At 42.1% G+C, this 21,681-nt stretch overlaps 3 protein-coding genes across 5 annotated transcripts; all 3 read right to left on the bottom strand.

The window, feature by feature from the left end:
- Positions 1 to 128: 128 nt before the first annotated feature.
- rinl (Ras and Rab interactor-like) lies at positions 129 to 8,418 on the bottom strand (the record flags this gene model as incomplete). 3 transcript variants are annotated; one of them, XM_084020124.1, is made up of 11 exons in its annotated part: positions 129 to 1,493; positions 1,731 to 1,862; positions 1,970 to 2,287; positions 2,408 to 3,112; positions 3,351 to 3,555; positions 3,645 to 3,727; positions 3,827 to 3,915; positions 4,105 to 4,177; positions 4,773 to 4,878; positions 7,680 to 7,845; positions 8,035 to 8,418. In XM_084020124.1, coding segments are annotated over 11 exons (2,340 nt in total). In that variant the 3' UTR covers positions 129 to 1,032. The 3 variants fall into 3 exon arrangements, with proteins under 3 accessions (XP_083876250.1, XP_083876249.1, XP_083876248.1); XM_084020123.1 differs by having other exon boundaries at positions 4,767 to 4,878; positions 8,035 to 8,415; XM_084020122.1 differs by lacking the exon at positions 8,035 to 8,418 and having other exon boundaries at positions 4,767 to 4,878; positions 7,680 to 7,859.
- Positions 8,419 to 9,093: 675 nt separating this feature from the next.
- Positions 9,094 to 15,410, bottom strand: sirt2 (sirtuin 2 (silent mating type information regulation 2, homolog) 2). The gene is made up of 16 exons (XM_084020135.1): positions 15,273 to 15,410; positions 15,077 to 15,126; positions 14,858 to 14,906; positions 13,826 to 13,936; positions 13,678 to 13,719; positions 13,463 to 13,569; positions 13,065 to 13,121; positions 12,862 to 12,930; positions 12,640 to 12,769; positions 12,494 to 12,553; positions 12,241 to 12,296; positions 12,056 to 12,132; positions 11,786 to 11,837; positions 11,608 to 11,675; positions 11,068 to 11,134; positions 9,094 to 10,078 (listed from the first exon to the last, which is right to left on the bottom strand). Exons 1-16 carry the CDS (start codon positions 15,286 to 15,288, stop codon positions 9,935 to 9,937), a joined length of 1,155 nt encoding a protein of 384 aa, XP_083876261.1. The 5' UTR covers positions 15,289 to 15,410; the 3' UTR covers positions 9,094 to 9,934.
- A 481-nt stretch (positions 15,411 to 15,891) lies between these two features.
- dmac2 (distal membrane arm assembly component 2) lies at positions 15,892 to 18,930 on the bottom strand. The gene is made up of 6 exons (XM_084020145.1): positions 18,890 to 18,930; positions 18,202 to 18,392; positions 17,728 to 17,808; positions 16,930 to 17,069; positions 16,606 to 16,768; positions 15,892 to 16,513 (listed from the first exon to the last, which is right to left on the bottom strand). Exons 1-6 carry the CDS (start codon positions 18,905 to 18,907, stop codon positions 16,339 to 16,341), a joined length of 768 nt encoding a protein of 255 aa, XP_083876271.1. The 5' UTR covers positions 18,908 to 18,930; the 3' UTR covers positions 15,892 to 16,338.
- Positions 18,931 to 21,681: the final 2,751 nt, after the last annotated feature.

Below are 21,681 nucleotides of genomic sequence, written 5' to 3'. Positions count from 1 at the left end.
TCCTGCGAGGCTCTGTTTACAAAGAATAAATGGTATATAAATGACAAACGTTCAAGGGTAGTTTAAACCTCCAGTTTTGGTGAATAAGAGAGAGCTTAATTAAGTTAGTGAAATAAAAACACCGCCTCTGTACTAAAAGGCTTTATAGCACTTAAACAAGAGTAGGCTTACCATGACATCAGGTGAAACTTAGGAGGAGGGGATTACACAAAGTTTCATTCATTGATTTAAAATAAGGCCACTTAATCATGACAATAATGTGTTACGGCTATCATGTTAGCAAACAGCTGATTTCTGAAAATCCAGCAGACACATTTACATACACAGCAACACTAGCATTCATTCAGAGTCATGTTTCTGTCCATCTGATGAATGACATTTAGATATTCACTCTTTTTAACTTCTGAGGGAAATATCTGGCTCTTTAGCTGCTAAATGCTCCACTTTGTCCGTCTGCTTTTTCAGGGTTGATGAGAGCCGTTAAAGTGAGCTTGTTTGCCACTGTTTTGTGCTGTTTAATGACCTTCTGCCATATTAATTCTAATACTACTAATAATAACAATAAATTAGACATAGTTGCTTCTGGAGATGGTACTGAAGAGAGAGCCATCCAATGCATTAAAGTACTATTTTTGCACATTGTTACTTTAATGTTAATATTTAAAAAAAAAAATAAAACAATTACATCAGTTTTAGTTAATGAGCAGAATAAACTTATGAAATGTGATAGCCTCCAAATATGCCCGTTAACTTTTACTTACTTGCATATAATAATAATAACAATAATAGTAATAATAATATATTAATAATAATAACAATAACAACAGTGTTGGCAGTAAGTTCTGCTTTTCTGAATTTTCCATGAAATAAACAATTTTGGAAGAAAGAAAAAAACATCTCTTTATCTCAACATTAATGACACTATTTAAAAGCTTTCTTTGGTCTCTGTGGATGAGGAGTCGGGGCAGGACAGCTCATGCTTCTGGGAGGGTTTGACCCACAAAATGTGTGTCGCCTCTCTGTGAGATACAATCATCTGTAGTCCTCTTCTCCAGCTGATCCCAGAGTCTGTGCATCGTCCAGATCACTCCTTATTACAGCCTCCTGGTTACAGTCTGATGTTGGCGTGAACATCTGTGATTCGTCCTCCGATCCTTTCTCTCTGCTCGTCTCTTCCTTCAGCGCCTGCAGAGCTTCTGCGGTGCGTTCCGTCTGCTGCTGTGACTCGCCAGTATCAAAAGATTCTTTGTCTTTCCCACTTTCCTCTTTACTCCCAGGTTCTGTCTCAGAGTCCGTCGAGCTCCTGCACGCCTGCCTGCGAATGGTCCGCCGGTGCTTGCTGCGTCGTGATTGGTTACAGTGCAGGGTTCGCCTGCGATGCCATTGGTTGAGGGAGTGTTGGGCTTCGACACTGAGCTGCCGAGCAGCCAGTCGCGGCCGGAAGCTGCTGATGTAGTAGAGGGAGGCGTATAGAGTTGTAAGGTAGTAGCCACCTGTTAATGTGGGAAATGCAGAAAGGGAGACAGTCTGTGAATCATAATTAAATGGCATCTAAATCTATAGAATCAGTGGGAAACCATCGACTGACATCCTGCTAATTCAGTGTAATTCATGTGTAAACTACTTGCATTATAACCAGGCTACGTTAGAACTCAGCTGACCGGTCCACAACAGTGAGTTTTGGTGGAATTTTGTGTGCATTACAGTGTGTTTTCTCGTGTCTGCCTTACCCTCTCCCTGTAGCTGTGTGGGGTCCAGCAGCTCCATCATGTAGTCGGTGTCTATCTGTATGGTGACCACGTCACTACGGAGCAGCACCCAGGTCAGGCAGGGCAGGAAATCATCAGCGCCAAACACCGTGCCTGCAGGAGGAGAAGACCAGGAATTTAAAGGGTAACCAACTGACAAAAAGTGCCAGTCATCGAATAAGAAAGACCAAGTAATGATGGTTAAAAACAAAAAAACAAACCTGAGCTAGCATTAGCGCTCATGCTGTGATAGATGGTCTTGCAGACTTTGAGCAGGATCTGGACCTTCTTGTTTGGGGAGTACACCTCATGCATGCTAGTCCACCTCTGCTGGATTCGCTCCAGGATGACAGAGTCGGGAACTCCGACTCCCTCTGATCCCCCCAGCTCATCCACCCCGTTCTTTTCCAGCACACGCATGTTACTCTGGAGATTCTTGAAGCTGCTGTCGTTAGTCCGGGAAATTTGTATGCAGGAGTAAAGGTGCGTGGAGACGGGTTTCAGAGCCACCTTGTGTACAGAAAGCTCCACCAGGGAGTCTGTGGGGAAAGGTTTGTGAGGAGAAATTAAAGACGTTGCAAACTAATAACAATCGTGCTTACACATTGAAAAGAACATCATCATGGTCCCTTTTCAAACTGCACGCTCAGCTCACTCACCGATCTCCAAGTCATTCATATCAGTGATGCTGTCCAACATTGCCTGGACCTCCGGATGGTCCAACAGTGTGTCCCTCAGCGACGAGAGCGATGACCTCACCTCCTGTAAGAACTCTGACCCCGTGACCCCAGCGGGATCGGCCCCTTTCTTCAGCGTCACCTCCACAAACGCTTTCACACCCTCCGCAAACGCCGCACCTTTCCTGTCGCTCAGCTCCTGCACGCGATTGATCAGTCTCTTCTTCTGACACACCAGCCCGCCGAGAGCCTGACCCACCGCCGACAGACGATTAATGACCTTGTCGGCCAGCCGATGTGCAGACGGGTGGTGCGTGGTGGGGCACGCCGCTTGAGACTCCTGCTCCTCCTCGATGCTGCTGATCGACAGCGAGTCGAGCTCCACCGACGGGGGGTGGAGGAAAGAGGAAGGCCTGGGCGGAGGCAGCCAGACTCCATCTTCAATCCAGGACACCCTGTGAGGAGACTGAGGCACTGGGCTGTCATAGTGCTGCAGGTCAAACGCTAAACCACTTGAACTTCCGGGGGTGGAGGGAGGAGATGGAGGGTGACTCCCCGTGCTCGCTCTGTGAGGTGTGCTGCAGGCAGAGTCTCTGCTGGGCCTCCTGAGAACCACCCCTGCAGCAGCTGGTGTTGACTGGGTGAGGGGGCAACGTGGTAAATCAACAGATATGGCTCTGATTAGACCTGAAAAATATGGATGATGAACATCATGTTAAGCCTTTGTGTTTGAAGGGTAATAAGAAGCCACAGCATCCTGAACAAGCAGATAAACAGGCAACACTGGAAGCAGGGCGAAACAACAAAGACCACCTACCAACTATTGTCAATTAACACATTATATCTTGTTTATATAATTTGTACTCAAAACAAAGTAGTGGTTTTGTTGGGCGCCCAGCCGGAGCAGCAAGAGACTAGTCCTCACCGGAGCTCTCCACACTGGCAGCAGAGGGTTCCTGGTCCAACGAGATGGTCCGTTTACTCAGTAACCCTGAGCCTGCCCATGTCCTGGTGGTGCTGAGGCGTCTGAAATTTGATGGCTTAGTGGCTTTGTGGGTCAGCCAATCATCTCCATGTTCATGCAGGTAGAGGGGGTTGATGATACACAGGGCCCCATTGGTGGAAGTCAGCTAAGGGAACACACGAACACACACGTCAAGTCCAAATTTCGATCTATTTTGAGCTCTGTTTTTGGTCTCCACACACACACGCTTTATACCTGTATGGAGCACATCACGTTGCCTGGCTCCCTCAGGGTCATTTCATCAGTGTGCTGGTCAGTGGCTGTGCAGAGCCAAGTATCTGCATTAGAGAGGTATTATGAATGAGACAGTTCTTCACAACGCGTCTCTGATGTTGATTCTGTGAGAGGATATGAGACGGGAAGTCGGAAGGACTCACTGGGTTCAAGTTGAGAGAGACGATCTTTGGATTTCTCGGTTACGCTGTAGATCCAGCGAGGAATGGAAAGACAGACGGCCAACACGTCCCTGTCACACGGGACGAGACGACGGGGATTAGAATTAAACACTTCTGTCAATGTCCAATGTCAGTTCAACGGAATTGACCGTGTGAAAATCTAAAAGTTAGGATGTGTAGAGGAGGCCAAAGTTGAAACGGAAGTTCAATCAAACACAGAGGAATAAAATAAAGGCATCAGTGACAGTGCGGGTTCTTACCTGGTTAGAGAGTAGAAGAGCACGAGCTGAACCAAGTCAGAGAAGCACAGACGGGACTCAGACAACTGGAAGACTGACACGAGAAACAGAGAAAGAGTAGGCGGTCAGTTTCATGTTCTGTCGAAAAAATAAAAAAAATGCATTCCTGGAAATAAACCCAAGCTTGACCCGGGAAGAATACGCCTGAAGATAAGCCTTTCATCAGTTTTATCTTCTTTTCTGACCCCGTGCCGTTTCCAATGCCGAGCACGTTGCAGCCGTCTCTTCAGCCTGTGATTTCAGGTACACATCTGCATCGGCCGAGTAGCCAAAGCAGCAACTAACAGGTGTTGGTCTAATTAGTGAAGGAGTTCACGGTTTAAGGAACCAGTATTTGCAGTTTGAGGTGTGCAACAGATGAACTACTCTCACCTGTTGCAACCTCGTTGGGCTCGTACTGTTGGCACACTCAACGGTAGAAAGCAGAACTACAAAACGCCTGACGTTATTGGGTTACAGTTGCAACCGTCTGTCAGTTGCGGCGGACGTGATTATTCATAGAATGATCACATCAAGTCACACGAGGGGAACTTTGTGACCGGATCACCCACACACACACAAAGAGAGAGAGAGAGTGAGTGAGAGAGAGAGAGAGTATATGTTTGCATGCGGTTGGTCCATACCTGTACCTGTGCTTTTGATATTATAATCAACAACTGCTCCATTCTCTCCACCGGTGGACACGCACAGCAGGCTGGGCTGAGACGACGCAGAGTCGCGCACAACCAGGAAACTCTGGGAGGGAGACACACACACACACACACACACACACACACACACACGGTGACTCATTTCAGTATCTGAAGCGTTACGGAAGCTCGCTGGGCAGGTTTTCTTTTAAATGCTCAGGCTGGCAAAAAAGCTACACACCGTGGCCCCATGGCAACCAGAGCCAAACACCAACAGTCAAGCTGGTTGAACAGTGTTTGGTAAAGAATCAGCACTGCGATCCAGTGACAGATCCAGGACCGGATCGGTTTGATCTTGAAAATCAATCGTGATTACAGACTGGAACCAAAACTAACAGTCGGTAATTCTCCAGGGTTCATCAACGCTGATAAGTGATGCAGAGCTGTTCACTTCCTCATAAAGCTGATAGGGCTCTATGGAGGTTGAAGGAGTTTGAACTGTGTTGCGTTATAGTTGGCCCTTGTCCAAACGTACTTCAAAAATAATTCACCGATGCATACAGAAATGCACCTACATGTACGTTCAAAGCTTTTGTCAGTGGCAATAACGGCAGCTTTTTCACAGCAGGATTTGATCCTTGACCTACGACAAGTCCATCCGCTAATGAAAATTGGGTGATTCGATTGCGAGCTAATGAAAGGGCTTACCTTGACTAAAGTTCTCAAACTCTTTCTGATTGGACGGAGAGCAAAGGATCTCGGCCAAACTGCAGATGTCTCTAAATGTTACTCATGGGTGGCCTCTCCATCATAAAGGCCGGATTAATGGAGCACTGTCTGTATTTCTATTAGGAGTACATTTGCAAATATTTCTTACTCCTTAAGGACTAGTAATTGCAGATTGAGGCAATATATTTCATTAAAAGCCCTATTCAAATGTTTTCTCCCAATCAATTTTCTTGCTATGTTTATTATGGAGCGCAGCATGAACACCGTTTTTAACCAGCTAGAACAGTTTTGGTTGTTTTTTTGGGGGTTTTGTTTTGGCTTTGCTTGAACTGCACGGACCAAAATGTGCGTCATCACATTCACTTCTATGGAAACATCCTCTAACACAGAATACGCAGTTGGCTGAGACATGATTAATTAGGGTAAAACAAAACACATGCAATCACAAGAACACAAGTCCAGCAAACCGTGTAGTTACATCACAACAACCAAACTCCTCAAATATATTAATACACACAGGAAGTGGCTTTCATTCTCAGTGTGCAAAGAAACGGAGACAAGTTCACTTCAAGTCACCACACTTTGAGCAGGCGTCCACAGACTGGCAGCAGATGGGTAATTACTCCGTTGATTGACAACAGCAACATTTAGTCATTCACGCATCCAATCTATAGGAAGAGACGTGCTGGAAACCGTTGAGCCAGAAGTTTACTTTTTTTCTTTCAGCATTTCAAATCAACAAAATCGGCCGACCTTCGACCCCCATGAGGTACATTATTATTTCATATTTATAAAGCTCTTACCTTTTCTCTGAGAGTAAAAATCAAACACTCCTATTCCCTCACCAGAACCGCATGTACTCGCGTGTCAATGACTTCCAGTTAGAGTTTTGCATTTCTGGGTAATAATTTGCATGTCCCTCTTTCAAACAAGCCCTTCAATTATCACTTTTCGTGACCATTTCAAATGTTTCTGCTTGCTCCGTATGTATCCATTTTGTAATGTGATTTCCCAGCTATGCACACCCTTTTATTCGACACCACTTCTGCATTCAGCCCCCAAAAAAATGTTGGCTGCGTTTTCTGATGTCAGCCAGAAAAAGGAACTACTTTCGTGTCGCAGAGACGTGCGCGTCTGTGCTCAGACTGGTTAAGGTTATTTCTGTTGTACGCCTGTGATCGTATACGTAGTGCTTCAGAGTTTAAAAGGTTTCTCCTCAATTCTTAGAATTATGACATCTTCTACAAAATTCCCTTTTACTATATCCTGTTAAAGACAAAAGTTACCCACTAAGTATCTAAGAGAAAACTCCTTTTCTTATTAGGATATTCTAGGACTTTGAAGAGTTTGTCAAGCAGAGGAGAAAAATGTCTGAAAGACAAAGTGGTGGGAGAAATATCGTCCAAACCGAAATGAGTCCATGAAACGCTGGAACTCATCTGTAGACTGGCCAGCAATCACGGAAACTAATGAAAGCTGAGCCATTTCCCCTCCATTAATATCAAATAGATAAAGCACTAAAATGACCAGCATATGAATAATTTGCATGTAGGCCATTTTGCAGGCTATTTTTAAAGTACAACTTATTCAACAGAGATGTTCTTTACATGAAATTGTATTCTTAATTCTGAATGTCTGAATAGAGACTAAATTCTATGATTAGGCGGATTGATTTCCATGTCCAATATGTGTCCATGATCTCCAAGAGTGCTTTTAAAATAAAAAAATGTGTCGTACCTCCTTACTGAGGTACAATTGAAGAGAACAGTGAGAGGACAAGCAGAGAGATGGGGGACATTTAAATTGATGCTATAAAACATGAGCAGAAAGATTGAGCAGGGAAAGACGAATATAAGTAAATGTCCAACAAATCTACTCTTTCATGCCTTGTGCTGTAAGATAAGCAGCTTTTAAGAACAACTGATTTGGGATTTTTGTCATTTTAATTCTGTTTGCTTGAAGCAAAATCCCAAATTGGACATATTGCATTATCATAAAAAAACAAAACAAAAAAAAAAAACTTAACCAGCATGGAGGCTTAAGTTTTTCCCCCAAAAAGAAGACTTCTTCATTATTGGAGGATTTTAAGTATAAAAAAGAAAACTTTGAGAAAAAAAGATTTTCCTTGAATGCTTCTCTCAGCATGAGATGTAATCCACCATCACACTGAAGCCTCACCCCAGCTGGTGTTCCACAGATAGCGGCGTGGGCCCCCTCTCTATCCCATGGGGCCCTGGGGCACCAGGCCTCTTGACAGCCCCTCAGCTGCTCCAGCAGCGACAGCTGCCTCCTGCTGCTCCTCCACGGGATCGCTGTGGTCCCATTAATCGGACTGTGAACCGCCCTGGACGCAAACATACGGACATGTTTAACACATCATTGTAGACGTCACCTACACACAACTCGTCCCAAAATAATCAATGCCTTCAAGGATTAAATCAACTTTAAAAGTATTATTTTTACAAAGTAATCAGACACACTCTTAAGAAAAAGCCACAGGCCGACTGTGGTAGAAAGGACGGTTGGTACTTACATGTGTAAGGGCTGCCTCAGTTAGTTCATGTATCCTCTCTCCGCTACGCTATTAGCACATTCCTCTGCATGTTGCAATCTTCTTTCTCGTGAGCGCTTCCTTTCTGCAAGATGTTGCTTCAGAGCCCAAAATACCAACAGGGCTAAAACAGCTAGCTCACATGCTACTCAGAAATACATCCTCAAGAAGTTTCCAGGGCCGATGTAGACAATATCCTCAAAATTCAGATAACTATTGTGCGGCTGCCACGCTCTCCTGTACATGCTGGCAGTAGACGCGCTTTCAATTTTCATGTGAAACTGTTGAGCTGATGTTTCAGCCTTCTTCGCCTCCCCTTCCCCTCGAGTCTGCATGTGGTTAACCCCTCTCTGAGAACAGTTAAAAGACAATGTGCCAAGCTCAGAAATGCTCCTTAACATGCGTCTCTGCAACTCTGAGATTGTCTGCGTTACATTTTTTGATCTTGCAGCTGCAGGGGAAATGCACTAAATCCGTCAGTTCTAGATGTTGATATACAGAACTATATATTTGACAGAGAGACATCAGAAGATGCACAGAGGGGTTTTGGTGTCTATTCTAGCTCATGCAAATTTGTTTGCTGGCCGTCCCGACAGTCCTGCCTCTCACGGAAACCACACATGGAGGTGTCATTGATTGGTCAATATTTCCGTAGCAAGAAGACTCACAGTCTTGCTTTTGCGTGCAGCATTGTCACACTTCTATTTCCTGCAAATACCATTATCTGTACGACGGCAATGACCATTATGGCTGGCAGCATAGAAGGCAAAAAAGAGCCCGAAACCAACTACAAACATCAGGAGTGTTCATCACAGGCTTCGATATATGCTTTTTGAAGTAATGTTAACTTCAATCACTTTGGTTTTGAGCCATGTTAGCGGAAAATGTTTATAATTTCATATAGGTTATTATCATCCAGGGTGCAACTTCTTTCCTTATTCCAGAAACATTTAGATCTGTAACTTACTAAAGGCTGAAAAATACAGAGTTGAACCTGCTCCTCTCTGACACAACAAAAGTGAACATGAACAGCTTTACAAAGGTCAAATTTATTGCAGGGCTTTTGTGTTGGATTCCATCATTTTGTACAGATGGTAATGTAACCATGTCTACCCCCTGTATTTTCTTTTTTTTTTGTATATAATGATGAAACAATTCATGCTTTTTCAGATAACAAGATAACTTCTAGTGCTTATTTTTTAGCAACTCCTGTCTTTTCTTAAAATCTATTTAACCATTCCCAAAGATTTAAAAAGCATAATCAAGCAATGTCCCGACTGTAGAGAGCACACAGTTATGTTGTGCACTATGTACACAGTTTGTTGCTCCATAGGATTAAGAAGACATAATTTGGCTCGTAAACATTGCATTCAAAGAAATTGCTGAAATCCAACGGGAGAAGGTTACAAGATAAACACGGTTAGTTTAAAACATTTTAAAAGTTATACTGTTATATCTCCATTTACCTTATCTCTCCTATATGGAAGTTCATTTTGTGATACATTTGATACCTTTAAGAGGTCACTGATTAATCAGGCTAACGGATTATAAACACAAGCTAAACTTGAATAACCTCACCCCTATTAAAGTCAAGTCTGCATCTGAAAGAAATATACAACTGAGACAGATGTGAGCCAATGCAAAAAAAAAATAGCAAAGTAGTCAGTAAACTGCAAATTGAGCGATAAAAACAGAGGCATAAATCACAGAGATATCGCTGTGTTCAAGAGGAATGAAACGTCCGCAGATGGAAAATCATAGGGCGACACCCGTCAAATCTGCACTTCCAAACAAAAAACCCTGGTGTCATCATCCCATTATAAAGTGGCCAACTCCATACTGTGAAGCGTTTCATAGAAAGGAAGCGTTTTAATTGAATTAGTTACTCTTCCTTTTTGGGCTCTGGTGCTACCGATGCAGCAGAGCTCACCTTGGCTGCGGCTCCTTTGCTCCCACCGGCCTTCTCTTTCTTGTCCTGACTGTCAATGTTAGCATGCTCCTGCTTCACCAACTCCTCCAGCTCGGCCTGGAGAGAAGAGAAGGGATTTATCCTGACTAATGAGACATAGAGACGCGGAGGACAGGAGGAAAATAGCTCATGCTTTGCGTTCAGTGAGAAGAAGTCTGTTCGCGGTGGTGGTGAGTACATCACACAGGAAAAACATAAATAGGCTGACGTTTCAAAAAGGTCTCACCTTTGTTCTTTTTTTTTTTTGCTTCTGCTGCCTTTCTATGCTGACAAGACAAGACTACCTACCGCAAGTGCTCTTTGTACTAAATTGTGTACTGTATATTTACTCCATTATATTTTATTTAGTCATATGAGTGTGGAACTATACACTCAGATATGTATAGATGACAGCTATTGAGTTGGCCAACAACCAGATATTCAATAGTAAGTAATCATATACTAACCAAATAAAAATATAAATATCTTTAGGGTTCAATGAACCTTAAGGGTGGGTTGGACCAACAAGGTTTCATTTTTAAACTCGATTGACTCTCGGTTTAACTTGATCACCTGATGCATCAAACTTGAAAACTACTTTACATTTAAGAATTATTTTTTTTTAACCTCTCATTATAAGTCAGTTTTTTCTCTAAAGCTAAATTAAATGTAATTATGTTGCAGCATATCTTGAAACTTCAATTTAATATGTGATCTAGTACTCCATCTTTCACACTTAATGACTTTTAACTTTCAAAAATTGGCAATCTTTTTGGAGATGGAGTGAGCAAAGTTCCTCGAGATGTTGCTGCTGAACTTCTCACAAAACTGTTTTCTGTTTTGGAGCTGAACAGGAAGGTTGGAGGCTTTTTTTCCTCACCGTGAAACTTTTCCCCCCTTAATGTCGCTTATTTTATCTTCCATTATGTGGTAATATTACTGTTTGGCCAACAAGTTTTTCTTAAAAGGATGATAAATCATAAACATCATGATTGCACATTGTGTTTGAATTACTGCAGAGGTTACTTTGGTTCATAGAATCTATGAAAGACGATTGTGCAATTTACCTTCCATCCTAACAGCTCAGCAAGAGCCAAACAGCCGTCATCACACGTACTGATGTGAGCTACATCTCTGGAGGGAAGGAAAAGGGACACCGTGTGAGAACCAAGACAGCGCTCTACGACACTTCTTCATTTTCAGCACTGAAGCACCTTCCAATATTACAACACTTTCCTAAAGTTTCAAAAGGGATTTGGGAAACTTCCATTGTCAGAAATAATTGGACAGCTTGTCAACGTTGTTGCAAATGAGCAACAATGTTTGAATGTCATGACGACTACTGAGTTACTACATCAAATATTAAGCTATATGAGGAGTAACACATAAATGTAGTAAAGAGGTTTTACAAGTAGTACAAATAATTTCACTAAATCGTCATCAAAACAATATAGCAACAATTAAGGGTAATTTAGAATTTCCCCCATTATCTGATCCAATCCATTTGATCCTTTTGATTCAGATGTGCATTCCTGATATCAGATATAAGTTGCGATTTGTTGGACAACACTAATATAGTAAAAGCAGTGGCAGCATCCCTGCATCACCTGTAGGCCTTGTCTGAGTCAAAGTCCATGCCCCCTCCAAAACCCAGCAGCCCAAACAGAGGATCAGCCTGCAAAGGGAAACACACAACGCTGCACAGAGAATACAAGAGATACATCCATAACAGAAAAATAAAAAATGTGGATAAAAAGGCAGGAAGAGGTTGATGCGAAGGCTCACCTGCCCTGCCTTCTCCATATTAATGAGCAGTCTGGGGCAACTTTTTGAAACCCTAAATGACAAAGAAACACAAGAACAAAGAGAAAGAATGTGGGTGAGCAGGTCCCTCAACATGCTCAGTAACACTTAAACAAAGAGTTGCTTGAATCAAGCCTGAATCTCTCGTAATGCAATATGGTTTCACTGGCTGCTAGACCACACGGCCAGCTCCGTACTGCAGCAGCAGCTGTAGTCATCAGTAGATGGAATATGGAACTTGATCTGCAGTACCTGCCGACTAGACCTGCAAACGGCTGGACCTGCAGAGACGTCCCCATGACGATGAGAAGATCACAGCGAGGAAAGTCCTGGCAGAAGTAAATGGTGACGGATGAAAAGAGTCTATTTCTGCAGGTGTGACCTCACGTTCTCACCAAACGTGCACGCATGCTTGTGGACCAAAGACAAGTGCTAACCATCTTCATTGAAGTGAAGAACCGGACAGGTAGATTCTCCCCGAAGAAGACGATATCTTGGGTGAAGAGAGGCACAAGACATAGATACAAAGACATTTGAGATAATTGGTGATTATCCTGCAGTCGTGTAAGACAGAGATAAAATGGCATGCAGAAAAGTCAGTGGGGCTTTTAGTAAGAGGAACGAGTGAAAACAATCACACTGGAGAAGCTTACGGGAATAAAATTAACAATGAGACAAACATCCACTGACCTGGCTTGACCAAACTGCTGCACTTGTCACATCGGGGTATATCATCAGAAAATATTTTCTCTACACGGCAAAGAGAAGATGGTGAAATCTCAAATGACCGAAATCACAACAAAACCTTGTAAAAGGCTCACAAAAGATAAAGGCACCTTTCATCCAGTCCAGGTTGTACTCCTTGCGGCAGCAGAAGCTGACACAGTGGGACGTGTAAAACGTTCCATGAGCTTCGATTAAATCCTCTCCCTCGAGCCCGGCCACGCGCTCCAAGGTGTCAATGTTCTGAATGAACATGCATATCGATGTCAATTAATCTCTCCGACAAAAATAGAAAGACTCAATGTACAGTATAGGAAGTGGAGGCTCTTTCCCACCTGTGTGTAGCAGCGTCTCAGGTGCCCCTTGTCCTTCAGCAGCTTCATGAAGTAGTGACAGATTGTGGGCTAAACACAAACACAAATCAACGCAAGTGAGACACACGCGCGGTAATTGATTGTGCCTAAATGTTCTAATCTAATTTTAATTTCAGACAGTTTTCAACAAGGAAAATCAAAGGTTTTTTTTTTTTTTTTTTTACCTTAAACTGTCCTGGGTAGAGCTCTTTAGCCAAGGCAAAGAAAGGCTCTGGATGTTTCTGAAACAGTAAATGGGGGAACATTTTACATTTTATTGTAGCAACACTGAAGAGTGGAATAGGCACAGTCTAAAATCAGAAAACAGGATATGCTTCATATGATTGTATAAGGGTATAGTTACTGACACTCTAACTTGACTAACAATCTAAATTGGGTGTATTCTTGGCATCAAAACAGAAATCCAAGCAGACTTGTAAGCCAAATCTTTGATTTTTAACCTGGATATATTTGGGCTTCCAATATAATTTCTCAAAACTGTCAAAGATTTCTGAGAAAGCTGTTGTAGCGTCATTCACTAGTGCCACTTTTCAACTTTTCAAACAAAGCACCTTTCACGCACCTGAAAGTAATCTATCTGGAAGATGGCCTCTGGGTAAGGCAGGTTATATTTTTGCAAGTTCGCATACAGGCCAGTTCCTGGTGAGCGGAAATCAGGGATCCCAGCCGCTGTGGGTGGAAATGATAATTAAAAATCATACAAAAGAAACAATGATTAGTCAAATTAGTTTAATACTATAAAATAATTGTTAGCGATATTAAAACTGAGATACTCACATGTGGATATTCCTGCTCCAACCATGCAGATGATGTTTTTACCTGTGAGGATGCAGAGAAACTACTGTAACTTCTTAAAATAAATTCTAAGTGTTTTAGTATCACAAGCCACAATGAATGAGCTGACTTGAAGCAGGCAAAGACTCACATTTGCCGCTCTTTATGTATTGAGCCACTGCCTCCAGAGTCAGCTCGTCCAGAACTTTGTCTGCTGAGCCGAGGCCAAGGGTGCTGGAGAAGAGGTTACGCAGGAAGTCCACTAGCAGGAATGCAAAGGAGAAACGGATGTCAATGCATGCAAGAGAAAACAACACTGTGCATGCAGATACTATAAAAAATAGGAGATCAACTTAAAAGGAATTACTTCATGAATAATAAATTAACACAAGCAGCACATCCATAGCATTAAGGCATGTGTATGAGACTTTGTAATAATAAAATTGGGTCGGCATTTAAATCAACAACAGAGAGTATGGCCCAATCCCAATGTCCACATTCACGGACTTTGAGTCCATGAGAGTTTAGGGCTGTCCCACTGTCAAATCAGTTCTTCAAGGCTCTCTCGCAGAGATTTCGAGCCCTTTATGCTCACATTTCTGCAGACTTTGCCTGATGGAATTACCCACAAATTATGGTGTTGTGGCATTTAACACTGGGTTACAAGGGAAAGCCCGGGGGAATTAAAAAAACAAAAAGGTAAACAAAGAGAACAAATGAGTGTTCAGGCTGGCATATTACATTTACACAGAAACATTAAAATTAAGCATTTTATATGGTACATACAAAACTTGAAATCAGAGGAATGGGCTGTATTACACAACTAGTTTTTTCACCAACCATGTATTTTTGTTTTTTTAATTTTGCTTATTGAAGCAGTTTTGACAAAAACAAGTAAATGGATAATTTGACAATCACCTCTCGTCTGGCAAAAAACAAAAGCCTGTAAAATAAAACAATTGTAGATAACGTGTTCTGGTGTCATCAAAGTGACATGACATGTCCAGTGCTGTCCCATATGTATTCATGCCATCTCAAGCCCTAGCAGCCTCTCAGTTAAGTCCCAGAGACTTCCGGGTTTAAAGCCTTTTAGGGTGGACGTTGTGATTTGGCCAAAAACGTTCTATTAAAGTTGTTTGCACCACTGTCGCATGTTCCAGATATGCCATCGTTTCTCACATACTTTCTGAGTCTCCTGCAGCCTCTTCCCCACTGCTGTCGTCGGATTGCTCCTACAAAAGACACAATGCTCACATTAGAACAAGCGATTCGCAGTACGCCTGTTTGCGAGTGAAGCAATGACGGATGACTGCCTTGTTTGAATAGGCGAGAACGAGCAACAATAACCCATTCACATCCACTAGCTAATGTTGCAGTATCGCAGACAAACGGGTTTTCTCACCTCTTGTTCGGGTGTAACCTCCTCCTCCTCTTCTTCTTTTGTAGGAAGTTCTATAAATGCACAATTAAATACCAAGTCAAACACATAGTCAACGCTTTCTCCCTGTAACGACTTGTTAGCTATAGCTAGCTAAACTAGCTAGCCCTGGTAAAGACGCCTGACTGTCAAAGTTATAACTCAAATTTACTCTTCGTACCTGATGCATCCGACATTTATCCGTCTACTGAGACCCTTCAACCACAACTGTCCGAATGACAATTAATTTCAATCCCAGATTATACGAAATTACGATGTATATCTTCCGCGGGGCTCGGTAGCACCGTATTGTTATTGTCCGTCAGAAATACCATCCGTGTTTGAACCAATACCCATGAAATTATGGGTTCCGACCGCTGATAAACGTTCCGTTTAACGTCATCTTACAAACTCACCGTGAATACACATGTGTGGCATGAGAAATCACAACTTTAAAGCAGGCAATACTATCCAACATCAGGTGTGAAGTACAACTGCCTCATATAACAAGGTCTGTTGACATTAAAAAACGGGCTACCAAATAATTGTAGCATAATAATTTACGTACAAATGTAGCAGTGATTTATTCCTCCCCATCCACTCCCGTCTTACGGTCTTACTGGTGTCTTCATCAGCCTACTGTAATGTCTGATACTGCTGCGGTACAAGGCTCATGCTGGATTATGGGCTTTAGTTTCCTCTCATATACGATCCCATTGTAAAGATTAGAAATACATGCAGAGGACACTTGGTTTCCATCGTAAAACATGGCTTAAAATAATACATTTAAAATAACCATATTGAACAATATAATCTTTATTCAGTACGTTTACATTCATATTTACATTTCAGCAAATAAACCTGTTACCACATTTGCAGACAAAGTATACATTGAAACAGACCTGGTTTTGTATATACATCATATCTCTTGATTCCATGAGAAAACAACACAAGCAGAGTGTGATATCTTATACGCTTATAAAGCATAGATGACAACGCCACATTTTTGGTGTATTATACTTCCATGCTGGCTGTATTTTTTTTTCTTTTCCACATTCGAAGTTGCCAGTGTCCAATCAAATGTGAGTCTTTAACTAGTTCATAATGGTTGAGAAGAGTGATTTGTGCAGCTGTCATCTGACCCTTCCTGTCAGACTACGGAGAACTGCAAGCAGAGCTCTGGCAGAGGACTCTCTCTTTCTGAACAGAGTCTTTTGATCCCTCTGACTCCCATCTGTGCCCATTCCCTACCTCTGCCCTTGCTCATGCTCTTCCTTGCTCTCTCCTCTCTCCTGCCCCAGGCTGTGGTTGTAACCAGTAGCGATGATCTGGCACTCTGGTAACATTTCCTCCAGCAGGATAATGACCAACCCAGGACTCGAGATCCCAGGGAGGGACGACACGTCCAGGCGCCGCAGTCCCCTGCAAGACACACACAACGCAAATAACAAAGGAATTTAATAGCATTTTGGTAATAATATCTTTGGCTATGTTATAAGTGTTTGGATACCTACTTGAGATTCCTGAGTGCAGCCAGGCCACCTATAGTGATGTGTGGACAGTGAGAGATGTCTAATTCCTCCAGAGAGTCCTGAAACACATGGAGCCTGGCTAGGAACCAGTCGTCTACTTCAGGACATCCTCGTAATGACAGAGTCCGCAATGATTTCTGTCCCTCTGAGGGAGGACAGAGCAGAAATAGCATGTTAAATACTATTAATTTATAGTAAATGTGCCTGACACAGTAAAATAGAGAGAAATATACGTTAGGAAATGTGATCTTTAAAGTAAATAACCAAACAGAATTAACAAAACAAGGCTGAGTTGGATATCATTACCCAGGTTCCCCAGTCCTGTGTAGTTGATGACCGTGTAGCTCATGTTAACTTCCTCTAGGGGTGTGTCTTTGTGATTCAAGAAGTCCCAACTGAACTTGCCCTTCCTGTCTGCACCGAACCACTCCGGCTGGCCAACATACCTGAGCACACAACACAGACGACCCGATGACAACTGGATCACAGCGGCACAGTTGAGATTACGATGACAATTAAATTGCCATCTTTGCTGCATTATTACTGATTATATGCAAACATATTGCAAGACAGTAACACTGCATTCAAAGAAAAGTAATATGATAAAAAACCGGCAGAAAAAGTGGACTACACAACATTTTTGAACTCATTTAAAACATCAATGCATGCAACGAGTTTGTCAACCAGCTGATAGCATACTGAAATGTTGTGGTATGAGTTGTCGAGCAACGGAAAATTGATAATTAAACTACTTTATAATAGATCAATTGTCATTGTTTAAGCCAAAGCTCCAAACATTCCCCTTTTCATTCTCATTTTCAATGAAAGGATTGCCTGCCTTTCTCTGATCATCTGATAAATACAAAATCTCTAGGTTTTCAACTGTATGCATCTAAGCATTTCAAGATGCCACCCTGGGAACCATAGATGGGTATTTTCCCACATATATACTGAACCTGTTATAAACCACTACAAACTCTTAATTGATTGAATTATCTGACTTGGCAAATTAATCAGTGATGAAAAAATAATTGTTACTAGCAGCCCTTCAAAAAATAAACATAAAAAAAATAATCTATTGAGATATTTAAAGTTAACGCTTACCTAAGTCTCCCCTTCAGACTCAAGACATAATACGCTGCTGCTATATCTGGTCCATAGTACTTCTGAGTGTAGCCATAGTATCTGTGGGAGACACAAAGACAATATCTATGGTAACTTGACAGACGGCATCAGATATGTAATTAAAAGAACATGTCACATTTCAGAGCACAAAACATGATGAATCGTACAATTACTGGAGAGGGACGACTGATACTGGAGCTTGTTTCACTCCATGTCAAGCGCGATGTTTCAATATATTGTGTTGGAGTTTGTGTCAAATGAGGAGAACCTGGCTGATGACGTATATTTTATATGACCAACTCGTTCACAGGAATATTTGGCATTCTGCTCAGCTCAAACTTTCCCATATCAGTGCAAAGTAATCTGGTTTTCACTACTTTATTGGCCACACTTGTATTATTTTTTGGGTATGGGTGCGTCTCGAGGTTTAAGACAGCAAAACATGTTTCTTACGCATTCTTCTTCTGAATCCCCTTCCTCCTCAGCGCAGAGGTCCAGCTCAGGAGCATCTCTACATCATAGAAACGCCGTGTGAGGAAGAGAAGGAGCCTCGCATACAGAGGCGGGGGAGACGCTGAGCTGGAGCTCCACGGTCGCCTGGCAACGACGAGGCGAGCCGACCGCTGGCAACATCTGTGTAGAGACTGTGCAGAGAGGAGAGATTGAGGAGAGGAACAGCTGTCTTCAAGTTTAAGTAGAAAAGGTGAGAAACAAAAAAAAGACACGAGATGCGCATAAAAGCATTCACGCCCTGATTGTTGTATGAACCACATGAACGTCACATACAGTCAGGAGAGTAATAACGATACTGATAGTCAGTCAAAGCGAGAGCCACGGAAGATCCCTTTCTTTAAAAAAAGACCCTAAAAAAGGCTTTCAAACATTCATTGACGACCCCAAAGGAAGCATTAATATGATGACTTTTATGGCATCAGCAGTAAGCCAAACTTTAGCTAACAGCTACATTCAGCATGTTGTATCAATAACATTACAGCCCCCAAAATGCTAATGTTAGCGCGCATTCAAGCTGTCGATAAAGTGAGTGTAAAACCGGATTTACGATGTCTTTTGACATTAGTAACGCAAACGAATGGAAATAGTCAAACAGTAATATTTAGTCGAATTTTGAAGGGTAACTTACCGAGAAGAGGGCCGACATGACACCAGTGTTCAACGGAAAGCCGTCAGGGACAAACTTCAACATCCCCAATTGCAGTCAGATGTTGTTCCTCATGTTCGCCACTAAGCGTCGCTCTATGCACGTCTCTGACGCTGGACGGATTAACCTCACCTGACCTGGCTGAGATAGGCTACACCAAGGAGTCACGAAGAAGACAATACAAGACTGTCTTGCACAACAGTGGTGGAGCACAAACATCTGGGTACATAAGTTACCTACTATCCAGTGTCTCACCAGAATTAACAAGAACACACAGCCCTTAGCCTAGTGGTCACCAGGGTCATCAGTACTCTGTTTGTTGTTTATATACTGCTAATTTCTATAGCAAATACATTTTTAACTAAATGCTGCCTAAAAAAATGTTTTATCAACATGATGAGAAAACGCTATTGAGAGTCTGCAAAGTTCAAGATGTTTGATGTCTACTGAACATTTCTGCAGAACGTATTTAATAGCAACTACAGAGTGATACACCTTTTTAAAATGTTTTTAAATATTTAAATAAAAACGAAACCAAAGAAAGAAAGAAAGAAAGAAAGATGTTTTTATCTGAATCTACTGTATCTTGCCAGAAGAAAAACAACAGCATGGCATATCACTGAAATAAAGATTTAAGATGAATTTTGATTGGTACAAAAGAAAAAATAAAATAAATACATATACATAACCGAATCAATCACCTCATGGTGGCAGCCTACAGCTTCAGTCGGCTGCAAGTGTGTGTTGCATTAAATCTCCAGTTTTCTCCAGTTTTTCTTTAATACCAGAGGGAGAGAAGAAGCATGAAACTCCACTCGTCTGACAGATGTGTCCCTGAAAAACAAGCACACCAACACCTCACCCACTCTGCTTCTATCACTACTACACACACATGCATAGACGTCCCCATGCTCTGGCATTCACAGTGAGTGTGATACGATAGACGGCTCACACCTGCTGGTGTAAACAATTACCAAACGGGATCAGCCTTGTGCTTCTCCCGCGTGTTTGCTGAGGATTGGCGGAGAAAGGAGGCGGCGGTGGATGGCGAGGCAACCGCAGGGGTTACCTGTTAAGTGGTTCAAACTGGATGTGTTTCCAGAGGAAACATGTTCATGTTTATACTGTAAAACCATGGTGATGTGTACACAATATACCTAAAAGGTGGATGACACACAAAGTCAGTAAAACGGTTTATAATTCGTTAGCTCTGATTGACAAAGGGATGACAAGATGGTGGAAAAAGCGATGAGAGAGTCAAAGTCTGTGCGGTCTGTGTGGAGCCTGAGCAAATCACATTACCGAAGGGTTGGTTGAGTGAACATATGGACCAATGAAATAAAGAGTGACTGGCAGATGGAATGAGTGAATGAATGAATGAATGAATGAATGAATGAATCGATTAGGGAATGGATGGTGGAATAGATGGATTGCTTAGTGGACCAGAATGTTAATGCTTTGACAGCAGTGGCTGATGGACAGTGCATAGTGTATTGTGTGTGTGTGTGTGTGTGTGTGTGTGTGTGTGCAGGTATGTTAGTACTACTCGTGTCTCCACTTCTTCTAGCATTGAGATTGATGATCATCCATTCTGATCCGTACAGAATGAAATCTCATGCAGATCTGGGTGGAAACGCCTAAAACGAATCCATCTTCATCACGTTTGGGATCACAATTCATTTTTATTTTATCAACCCCCAAGAATATTCATGTCTACAGATCAAACGATGTTCTCTTTGAAACTCGCTGTACTGTTGTTGGTGTGATTTTTGCTCATATCATTGCTCGTACCCCCATATGCTTGTTTTACTCATTCATTTTTTATGATGCCTTAATGGACCTTTGAAAGGAGAACCATGCATGCAGTAGCTTAAAGTATCAGGTCACATAGATGGGTATTCTGTGCCATGAAGAGAATATATAGACTCTTAAATATTGGCATAAGCACAGTAGCTGTACCACCTTAAATATCAGCTACAGTGTTGTTGAAAATCCAGGAATGGTGGCATTACATCAAACATGGCTTTCCTCCTTTCTGAACATCCATCAATATATGTGCCAGCTGCAAATCCAAAGCATTGAGAGGGTCAAACCTTTTTTTTTTTTTTAAGCGTTTTTCTTATCAGCAGTCTTAATAACGTAAAGGCAGACGTGGCTTGAGCTGGAGAACAGCCAAGCACATTTATCATCTCTATGGAGATGCATATTCTTAGTGTTGGAGTGTATTGTTTAGGTAGATTGTAAAAAAGGACCTAGAAAAGAACCTTGTGGTACCCCTTGGTTATTAAAAGAGAGCCTGTTTTAATTAGACGCATGAAATTATTTCTGAAGATAATCATCCAAACCAAGACAGCATAAAAACAATAGACGACTGGAGATTAACAGAGACATAATCAGCAGATTCACTGATTATGAAAAAAAAAGGATGAAAGTATGCCTTGACTTTATTCTTCCCTTTAAATCCATTATAAAATGCAGTCCTATACATTCATATGTATCCATTATTGCCTCCACTTGCTTGCTAGAGTGTCGGCGTGTTCGCAGCACAGACATACAGACGGCATTAGACCACAGTAGAACCATTACGAGCGGATCATTTTAGTACGCTCCTGACATCTGCTCATCACTTTGAGCTATATTTTATGTCTCGTTAGCGGGAAGAGGCAGAGCCGCTCACACAGTTGTTAGTAGATGACGACTGAGGTTTCCTAATAGCCCCCCCCCCCACCCCCACCACCACCCGTGGCTTCCCACTCTTTACTGTGAGTTGCAGT

Source organism: Eutrigla gurnardus (genome assembly GCF_963514095.1).
Source record: "Eutrigla gurnardus genome assembly, chromosome: 10".
Taxonomy (NCBI): Eukaryota; Metazoa; Chordata; class Actinopteri; order Perciformes; family Triglidae; genus Eutrigla; species Eutrigla gurnardus.
Note: the sequence above shows the minus strand (reverse complement) of the source record. Positions and strands in the feature narration are given on the sequence as shown.

Excerpts from the sequence above, each read along its gene's own strand:
- dmac2 (XM_084020145.1), bottom strand. Across the intron at positions 17,809-18,201 it reads GGGATTCAGAAGAAGAATGC|ATACTATGGCTACACTCAGA; the intron begins GTAAGAAACATG and ends TGTCTCCCACAG. Across the intron at positions 16,769-16,929 it reads CACAGGACTGGGGAACCTGG|AGGGACAGAAATCATTGCGG; the intron begins GTAATGATATCC and ends GTCCTCCCTCAG.
- sirt2 (XM_084020135.1), bottom strand. Across the intron at positions 13,570-13,677 it reads TGGAGCAGGAATATCCACAT|CGGCTGGGATCCCTGATTTC; the intron begins GTGAGTATCTCA and ends TTCCACCCACAG. Across the intron at positions 11,838-12,055 it reads TTTGCAGGTCTAGTCGGCAG|GGTTTCAAAAAGTTGCCCCA; the intron begins GTACTGCAGATC and ends TTTGTCATTTAG.